At 41.7% G+C, this 10,744-nt stretch overlaps 1 protein-coding gene across 2 annotated transcripts in view; it reads right to left on the reverse strand.

Moving 5' to 3' along the window:
* Window positions 1-8,116, reverse strand: part of KCTD20 (potassium channel tetramerization domain containing 20) — a 16,189-nt gene extending 8,073 nt beyond the window's left edge. Inside the window, exon 1 of one of the 2 annotated variants that reach the window (XM_009709439.1) lies at window positions 8,042-8,116. In XM_009709439.1, coding sequence (XP_009707741.1) covers window positions 8,042-8,052 — 11 coding nt within the window. In that variant the 5' untranslated portion in view covers window positions 8,053-8,116. Of the gene's footprint in view, window positions 1-3,043; window positions 3,070-8,041 lie in introns of those variants that run through there. The other variant, XM_009709438.1, reaches the window with a different exon arrangement.
* Between the last annotated feature and the right edge of the window lie 2,628 nt (window positions 8,117-10,744).

Genomic DNA, 10,744 nt, shown 5'->3' on the forward strand with positions numbered 1-10,744 from the left:
TCTTTGGCATTTATTTTGTCCTGCTATTGCCTTGGACAAGAAACAGCTCTCCCTTCTTGGCTTGAAGTGTTTTCCTTTCACTCTCTCAAGCATAAGACACCAATTTCCTCATTAATGAATTTCCCCAATTTCCCCCCCTGCAGAACAATTGTCCTGTGTCTTTTTCCTGGCTGAATTAAGACTCCAGAGCCCGCGGGTGCCATCTATAAAGCATGGCAGAACACTGACATGGCTAGATACCAACCAGATAAAATACAGCACTAATAAAACAACAAAATGCCAAATAAAGAGTTGGCGAGTTTTCTGGTCAGGACCTGCTGAGGATGAAGGCCTTAATGAGCAGTTCAGCGGTGGGTTTCAAGCCCATCGCTACTGGCAGTCAGTGTAAGCACTTCATTATTAATTAGAAATTTAAACAAGGAATAACAATTCCTTCCTCTCGTTCCGTAAAACCAATCCTAAGTTGCCAGCGTTATTATATCTGTGTATTTTTAGAAAATCTGTTGCTTACGCATCATGTGATATTCATCAGAAGGAAGATTTTTGGCAACAGCAAAACCATGTGAAAAGCTACTGTATTTTTTCTTTTTCTAAAGGCTCTGGCTGGTAGGAAGAGCAATGTGAGGAGCCTACGAGGCTCATCTTAGCTCCAGCAAACTTAACAGTGCGCAGTGCATCATTATCCACCTCTCCTCTCACCAAACCCCCAACCTTGGCTCCGAAAACTCCCTCTCCCCACACTTTCCAGGCTGCTTTCCTGGACCCTGGCGAGATCCCCTCATCAGTCCCACCAGAAACCCAACAGTTCCCATGAATGTTGCCTTGCATTTGGTCACAGGTGAACAAATCCATCCCCTTTTGCCTGAGCAAAAGGCAACACAAATTCCCTGTGAATAAACCCGTGCAATCTTCTGCCCTGTTCTCTCGTGTGTCAGACCAGCAAAGAGGTGGTACGAAAGGCCGGTGGGCTGCTGGGCAGTGGGACATGGGGGTGTGGAGCCCCCAGTACGTCAGCAGAACATACCAACTGCCCCACTCATACCACTTCAGAAAAACCTACTATCCCAGGAATGATCTATATAAATGACTAAGCATACAGAATATGCAGAAAATACTGTTTAAAGTAAACTTAAATATGGAAATCCACATACTGTACAACATCCTGGAGGGGAAGGAAAAAAAAAAAAGGCGACTTTAAATCAACTCCAGAATTGACAATGTCAAATGGAAGAACAAAAAGTCAATCATTCCCCTATTTCATATAGTCTATTATAATTACTGCGAGGAAAGGGAGTTTTCCCGACTGCAAATGTTAAACGATTTAAGGATTGTGGCTTCAAACACATTCACTGAATTCCAAACATTGTAACTATGCTATGCTTTTTGACCAAAATGCTTTAAAATTTGGTAACTGCACAGAAAGCCAAAACATATTTTTTAAAACTGCAGTTTGATTTACTTAGGCAAAAGTGTTTTAAGATGGGGAAACAAATACCCTTGTCGAGTAGATACGTAATCATCTTGGGAAAGCCCTTACGAGTTGTTCTTGAGACTAGCTAATTGTCGGGAGGAACACAACCAACCCACTGAGTTGGGTCTCAGGAGCCCTTTTTCCCCCCCCAACTTTTCTACATTGAAACAAGCTCCCTGATAAAACTGAGATGCTAACACACTCACTTGGGAACAGAATTTGCTCTGTGAGCTGACAAGAACTCTATTAAGAAAACTTGGTAAGCATAAAATTTACTTTTTAGGCCTCTTTCAAGAGTGCTCCACTGCTGCAGTTCTGCCAATAAGCTCCCCTTGCACTGTCTGAACAATGTCTGGATTATTTAATATGTCACTTAGCAGAGAGGAGAATTTAGGGAGGGATTCAGATCAGTAAGCAGTGTATATCCAGGTAAACAGCAGCTTTATCAAGGGACACTTACATTTCATAACTTCACAAGAGGCCTGCCTTATAAGTCCTATTTAAGTGATGTCAAATAGCACAAAATGCCTACAAGCTGAATTTTCACAACAATCAAATTGGGTTTCATGAATATGACAATCTTTGTTCATCACCTTAAGCTTTGAATTAAATGCACGCACAGTTCAAGAGACCCTGCATGCCTTTCAGCAGAGTCCTCTATTATGATATCTCAGAAACTATTTATAGCACTATCATCAGATACGCAGGAACTACAATACATGAATTTTCCCTAATCATTTTCCTCCCTTTTTCTGTTTCAACTGCTAAAAAGGATTTTTAGGAAAAAAAGTCCCAGCTGTTTGACACCTTTCTCCTCATTCTTTTCTGTTAGACTAAGTTTAGCACCAGTGAAAGGTGCTAAAAACTACAGCGACAGGAAGATGCAGAAACAGATGCTCTTCGCAACTGTGGTGGCTCTTACAAGCATCAGATCTGACTTTTCTCATTAAATCTACGGAAAGTCAAACATTCAGCCCTGCTGATGATCCAACTTGGGCCAGGCTAATGGCATTTTCTTGTCTTCTGTCTCCTCTTGGCATGTCCAAATCCTACACATTTTGTGTCAGCAGTATTGAGGTAAATGAGTAAGGATTCCTTCAGCACATCTGGTTGGTACAATAAATACCCAAACTAGTCATTTAACATGACAAATATATTGCAATCACGCATACAACCCAGTAGGGAAACTAATACATGAAGACTTCAGAAGGCCATACTCACGCCTGACCAGCTTACAAATGTCCTGGTTTCCTTTCATGCGCAGGATCAAGGTGAATTACCCATGGTGAGAATGAATACCTATAAATAATAATTAGGGCTATTCATCTTCAAAGTTTTTTACAAATATTAACTGCTCATTCCTCCTAACAGCCCTGGGAAGTACTACAGGGCAGTCTTTTATGAGAGAAAACAGGGACACAGAAAAGAGAGAGAATCCTCAGGACCAGCCGGCGTACGAGGCCCACTAACGAACTAGGTGTTACGCTGACTTTTAGCACGTTCACACACAAGCTCCCTGGCCATGCACCAGCAATTACCCCGTGGTTAGCAGGACAAATACTAGCAGGTTACCATCTTCTTTTGAGGGCTGTTTGCATGCATGTTTCTACCCTCTGGCAAGTATAAATTTGCTGGTACCACAGAATTGATCACAAGCAGTAAACGAGCACCCTGACTTCTTAGCTCACTTCTCAGTAACTTGTTTGTATGCTCAGATCCTGAAGGACCCGGTAGGGACCAGTCTGCAGAGGAGCTGAAGACTCACAGTTTGTGGACAGCTGGATTTTGGAAGCTGAGAACTCATGATTATCAAAAGCTCAGTGTCACACTCAGCACTAAAGAGTTCCTAAACAGCCTGTGGTGTTTTCCTTTTTTTAAAAAAAAAAAAAAAATCAGTATCACAGTCAAAAATCAAAATTCACATCTGACTGTGGCCGTTGGTTTTGCCTAACTTGGAGGAGGTCCCTCCTCCCTCCAGAACATGACAATGTTAAGAATGAGCTGTGCAACTGAACAAGCATCTCTGTTCTCCAAACCACGTGCTGATGGTCACGGTGAAGTCATCTTTATTTGAACTTGTTTGGAGCCAACACTTTTGTTGAGAGAAAAATATGGCAGCGATATTGAATTTTTTTTTTAAAAACACAAACTGGAAACAGTTTTGTTTAGCAATGCATCTTTGGCACAAACAATTCATGCTGCAAACCTTTTGCAGAGATACAGAGGCTGATCCTTGTTCTGTGTAATTCTTAAGAAATAAGGAAGTGTACTGGAATGTAATGGCTGGGATGATGTTCAGCACATTATCCTTCCCCACCCTAACAAATCTGAGGCACATCTCTCACCCAGCTACTGGAAGGAGCTGAATGGTTTAACTTGTACAGACCAACATAAACAGTATTAGAGGTGATGTGTGCAAAGAAAAGAAACTCAAATACAGTAACATGTCCAGCAGAGAAAACCTATTTAGATGCAGGACATCTTATTAAGCAAAAGATAACAAAAGCATCAGTACAGACTTGCTGGTTTCTAACTTTTTATTGTATTACTTACTTGTTCCTTATCCTTACCGTTGGTATTTTTTTTTTTTTTAAGAGCCATTATAAAATATTTTAGGCATCAAGGTTGCAGAACTTCACAGAAACCTCAAAGAAAAATCATGAAAAGCTGAGCTGTCAAAATCCATTGAAGAGTAAAGCCCTTTACTGTAACATCTGACAGCTTACGCACTGCTTCACTGTCATCTGGCATGACAAGGAGGAAGTCGTAAGAGAGTAAAAATAGTAGAAGTGAGTAACCTTACTTCACCATTCAGTTTGCAAATGGCAACGAACGACCAGCACATTGAGCGAGTGAATCAGATGGTTAGCAAATTTCCACTCTTCCTAAACCTCAGCTTAACCACGATGACTTAAATAAAACTCCAAACAACTAATTTTTAAGGTGACAACACTCCTTTAAATCTACAAAAACATTCCCATGTACAATTATTCTCAGAAATATGAGCAAGCAGGAAACACGCATACGCAGGGTGTGCCTGACCTAATTCTACAGTCTACGACTTTAGAACAAGATGTATTTCTAATATAATTGCACGCCCTTCAAAAAAGTTTAGCCTTCCTTTAATTTCTTAAAAGATACCCTAGGAACATGCCAAAAGTTTCTCTAAACATAAAAGCAGAAAAACAAATTAGCAACGATTGAATTCCTCCTCTGGAGAGAAAAAGAGAAATCTCACGGGCTTAAGATAAATAATGAGAAGCATTTCCTGTACATAAAGATGAGCGAATCAGTATAGGGTACGTCTAAACCACAGTGGGGAGTGCAGCACAGAGACACCCAGGCCAGGAGCGATCCACTGGCCAAGGCTTCGCTGGGCTATACACAACGTGCGGATTTGTCAGTTGGAGGCCAGATGCAGCCTAGCTCTATCAGTTCTGTACCACGCCGAGTTGTAAACCTGCCCTCTCTCACGTAGTACTCAGCACTCCGTTCATCTTCTCTCAGTTGGTCTGCTCTTCTGCACCCTATGTAATTTCAGAATTTGGTTAAGTAAAACAGCAGCGATTAAACTTGCTGTGAAAAAAAATGTCATATTGGCAAGTAGGCAGCAATCCAACTTCCTAATTTTCATAAAAACTCTTTGCTTTTGATCATCAGATGCATACTTTCTGGGAGAGAGGGATGAAGAGAAAAATAACCATATTGCTTGTCAGCTCAGTTCAGTGGCAATAAAAATTCCCCAGTCACAGGGAAGCATTCCAGAGAGTTGTGCAGAATGAGAGTAATCCAACCGTTAGAAAGAGAGGCAAAAAGTAAAACTTTCGGCTGTGTTAAAGACTGAGAACAGATCTGGGGTCTCATTCTGTAAATATGAAGGAAATCCACTGAAAACAGCAGGTTCGAATTTGCATGAATGAGACTGGAGTCAAACCCTAGGAATTTTGGCCCCAGCTTCGTTCATTCCCACACCTATAACCTGGGAGTCTCTGAACATTTTAACAAATAAAATGTATGAAGTATGGAAAGGAAACAGCACAGAAGGGCACAGGAAAAAAAACCCTGCCAGGCTGTGCCGGCTCTAGCCTCGACGGAGCTTCCCGTCTTTATGTTCTGCTTTGTTCCCTTATGCATTCCCAGTAGGAGGGAAACACAGCACCATTAGGAAACTGGAAAAGACAAAATAAGTATAAAACCTGCCTATTAAAACACATCTTCAGTGTAAATTGTATAAGACTCGTCTAAAGCTTAAAACACAAGAAGCTGCCTTTGCTTTTACAAGTTGCTTGCAGTAAAGACAAGCCTACTGATTCTTTATCTACTGAAAAATAAAAGCGAGTGAGTCAGTATCGCACAGTTTACATTAGAAGAAAGGCACTTCTAAAGCAATGACCCATCCTGCTTTTAAATCCTACTCCCTGCTTTTGGCCAAATTCTAGAGTCTTCAGAGATTCAGAGGGTCTCTCATTCTCATAGCAGGTGTTTTTTGTTCTTTTTTTTTTTTTACAAAGCATTTTTCCAGTTGTCAAGTACAAATCTGGTTCCTCATTACTACTTCTCTTCTAAACATAAGACTTGCCTAAGAGATCAGTTTTTATCCTCTTCCAGAAGGTGAAGGGCCATGCATGAAGGCTCACATAAGCAGGGAAGCTGGTGTCACCAGACTGCCCTTGGCAAGTGTACCTTCTAGCACAAGGGTCCGAGTCCCAGGCACTGCCCTGTGCGGCCGAATTAAACAAGGGATGCTCAAGGCGACATGAGACTTGGCAGGTCTAAGACTGGTCACTCCCTGGCACCTGTAGATATGGCTGTACCACAGCAGAACAACATAAAAGTACATTCACCCAAACTGCATCAGATAGAAAAATCTACTCGGAGCCTTTAACGTGCTTTTCTCATACCTACTAATGATCGTTGCTTTTTCTGCTATAAACACAAAGATAACCAGACAATAAGAGGCTGATCTATAGGTTGATCTAGCACAGGCACATTACAAAAGGCTTTTCCCTTGTTATGAAATAACTCTATCAATATACAGAGGAATCATCTTCCATCTGGCTTCGAAATATATAGAGAAAAAAAGCGTCCAGCAGGACTGATGCAATGCAGGACAGTCTACAAATTCTGGCAAGAGACAGCAAGAAGGCTGATGAAATGCTTGATTGTTTTCTCCTATTCTGTGCATAGTGCTTCACTGTTAGCAAAGTTTACAGACTTACTCGCTTACTTGAGTCTTAACAAAAATCCACTGTTTCTACAAATGCAATTCAAAACTACAGTCTGCAATATAGTTCGGATGGTTTAAATACTGCACATCCACACCTTGATTTAAGACCCACGGTTCACCAGGTCCTCCGTAACTGCCAGCGCTTGGTTTACAGGCTGAAAGCTCACATCGGTGCTGATGGCACTGACCCACACCAGTGCCCCACACCGACAGCACCATTTCTTTTGCCAACCTATAATCTCTCATTGAGATTTATGAACTTGAAGCAACCTATTATAGGCTTTTCCAAAATAGGAAAGTTATATCATGGCAACCTCATCAACTGGAATAGATGAAGTGGATCCAATAATGTCCTTCCACTGTGTGTCTCGGAAGGGAATAAAATTTCTGAATAAGGCAACAGGTTATTGCTTTGCTAGGGCTATTTCCCTCCCTGCAAGGCTCAAGGTATTAGTGTTACAGGGCACAGCCAAGGAACCTATAAAGGCTATTTCCACTATTCACACTATTGGGTTAAACACAGTCATCTGAAAAATTACAGTTCTTATATTGATCCTCATAAACAGCTTCTTAACACTATACTAATGGCAGCTTTGCTAGTGCTATCTGATTAAATTCAGTCAGCAATTTAAATAAAGCCAGCCATGCCCATATAGAATATATACCTCCTTTCTAGGCAGAAGGATGGAGTATGCAGATCTGATCTAGGGAAGAAGAAAAACCTCTGGCAAAAGATGAGCTGTTGCAAATATAAGCAGGATATTCTTCTCCAGAGACAGGAAAAACAAATGTTCCCCTGCTAAAATACAGAATACTGAGTCAAATAGTTTTATTAAGCCAGGTGACACCTATGAGTTACACTCTGTCTTCACCTGTGTTAGATTAAGCTACAAATACTTATGTAAAAATCCGCAACAGGAGCAACACCAGCAGAAAAGAGTTTTGCCCTCTGTTCTACCATTTTCTGCAAAATTACTTACAAAGCTCTCAAAAAAAAAGTTTCAACAAAGCATAAAAGCAAGATCTACCTTATCCCTTCAGATTTTAAAATGCTCTTTTCTTGCTCAATTTTTTTTTTTGGGCAGTTAAATCTAGGTTGGTTTCTAATTCACACAACTTCAATACCTACATCTAAACTACATGAAGTTAAGCTTCTCACTTATAAGCTACATGAAAAAGCACAAGGACAACCGTATTTCTGAGAAAGCTCTAACCCCAAGTCCGATATACCTGCAGCCATCAGAACTTCTGAACAGAAATAATCACTCGTTTTTCCTATTGTAACTCTGGAGCAAACCCCTCTGCCAAGCACCCTCTCCCAAACACCACAGCTCCTTACTTACTGGCGGCTCATATGTTCTCAGTGCTACCCGCACCAATATCCTGCGATCCTTCTTTAATAGAGGGAAGCACTAAGTCACAGCAAGGCTTCAGAGTTTAAACTGTTTGTGCAGCAATGGTCACTCCCCCCAAGCCCAGATGGCTGATTCATGTAAATATTTCAGTTTAAAAGTCCTCCTTCCCTCCCCACCCAGCTGATTCATGAAAAGTTTGAATATAAAAATCTGTATTGTAATCAATAGCTTTGTTTTAAGCCATTTCTTTTCAGCAAAAGCCCCCCCCGCCCCCCAATCTCTCTCCCCAGATTCCTGGTTCAGCCTCTTTTTGCAGGAACTGTGTGGAAGAAAAGGCACAGTTTTATTAAACCCTTGATGCCATATGGTTCAATACACTCCTGCCACTCATCTGCCACACATCCCTTACGCAGCCAGAAAGGAATTAACTACCAGAAATTCTGAATATGTACCTAATCATATGCACACATATTCCCAAGTCCAGAAGAGCCTGGATTTGGTCCCAAACAAATTTACAGTAACTGAGGATAAAACAAGTTATTTTGATACGTCCATGCCCACACGATGCATTGCTAATGAGCCCCAATAAGAAGTACCACCTTCCCTCAGTGCTCAGGTGCCCATGCACAGCATTGCAGAGGCATTACCCATTTATGTCACCGGGAAATGTTATCCTCTATCAATTCAAATACTAAATCAATCCATTCCATTGTTCTTAATGCTTTCCCCTAAGATATACCTGGATTGCTCAGAGACTGCTCCAAATACCATTTCACAGAGCAACAGAATTCAATATATCACATATCATCAATAATATATCATTTTTAATGCAAATAGAACCTGAAGTGGGAAATTGTCCTCATCCTGACTCATGCCAGTGATAAAGCATATGTCTGTACTGACAAGTTGTAAAGTCTGAACAGTACATAGCACCTGAATAGATTAATGAAAGATGCTTTAAGAGGTATCTTTCTTAAAAACAAACCAAACAATCCAACATAATAAAACCAACTTGTCACTAATTTACTAACTCATGTTTGTACTGTACATACATACAGCATATTGCTAGCACGTGTTATTACTTTTGGTATAGGGCCAAGCTTTTAATTCTTTAATGGCCAGTTATTTCAACTTTTTAGATACAGGTGCAATAAAGCACCTGTAGCCTGTTAAAGAGGTTGGATGGAATGTAAAGAAAGAGCAACAGCCCCTAAACACCAAGGATATTGTCCCACACAAAGTGAGGCAGGCTGCCAGCATTCAGGACTATGAAAATCCACACAGGGCACACGATGCTCAAGATCAAGGCAGGCTGTTGCACTTTCAAAGCATGCAGTAGAGCACTGACCCCCAAAATCAGCAAGGAGGAGACAGCAGGGTACAAATGAACCCTTCAGCTCACACTTGAGGGGCTGAACACACCATAAACCCCTCCTGTCTCCTTCACCACAGTGGCCTTCGGAGAGCCAGAAACTGCAGTGTCTGAAGCCCAGTACTTGGAGCTGTTACCACCACCACCTGCAATTTTGGCCTGCAATGCAGGGTCCCAACACCAACACCCAGCCTGCAGCACCATAAAGGCTAAATAAATTACCCTATTTGCTTTTAGTATAGCAACTGTCCAGCGTGGATCCTCGTGAGATGAGAACTGGTGTATTAATGAGTGTATTTTGAAATACACAACAGTTTTAATATGAGTGGATTACTTTACAGCAGAGTGTCAGTAGAGAGAATATTCAGACTAAAACAAAATTCCTCTCCTCACTTACTGAGCTTTTGGTTTCCTACAAAAAGTTAGTTGATGTTTCACCCACAGCAAAAAGCACCTACTTGCTTTGACTCTTATTTTAGAAAGGCTGCGAGCAGCTTAAAACTCCACCTTCCTTCTCTGGAAGGGATCCCAACAAGTAACTGCTCACTCATTCCCAGCTCTGCGGCTACAACTCCAACTGCCATTCATTTTTAACCAATTACAGGGCAGCAGCTTGAAAAACTAACAATAGATGGCAGATTTTTGAAAGTTGAATGCAGTTACACTAGCTATCCACCAAAGATTTCAGAATAACAGAGCATAAAGCGTCCAAAAAAAAAAAAAACAAACCCAAAACCCAAACAGGGAAGCTGCATTCTGTTTAATGAAATGCAATTAAATTTGAAAGTAAATATTCCAATCTTGAAAAAGTGGTTCATCTCAGTCAGGAGGTCAGTGCTTACTGATGTACCTGAATATGCTCTGATCCACCTGTACACCTCTGCCTGTGTTTCAGGGCCTGCAGGAGGGCTGTACAGGGGGGACGGGAATGGGAAGGGGGCACGGCATAGCAAGCCAGCCCCTCTACCTGCAGCGCAGTGCCAGGCACTGCTGGCGCTGGTTAAAGGTCCAGCAGCGGGTTGTGTCCAGTGTGGAAGAGCAGAACCAGGCTTGGCAAAACTCAAGTGTCATAACCCAGCACAGGAGATCTTTACCTAACTTTGGTATGAGACAGGCTGGCACGGGATCCCGGCCAGGGTAAATTATCTGGCATCCCCACGAAGCATTGCCACACCTCACACAACAGTCAGCAGGGCAAGTTGCTGGAAACCAGTTCAGATAAAGCCATGGCAGCTACAGCTGTACCGTCCTGCCGAAGGGCTGAGATCCCCCTTACGAACAGGGGCACAAGCAAAGTGAAGACTATCAGCGCCGTCTGT

Source organism: Cariama cristata, unplaced genomic scaffold, assembly GCF_000690535.1.
Source record: "Cariama cristata isolate BGI_N322 unplaced genomic scaffold, ASM69053v1 scaffold14511, whole genome shotgun sequence".
NCBI classification, from domain to species: domain Eukaryota; kingdom Metazoa; phylum Chordata; class Aves; order Cariamiformes; family Cariamidae; genus Cariama; species Cariama cristata.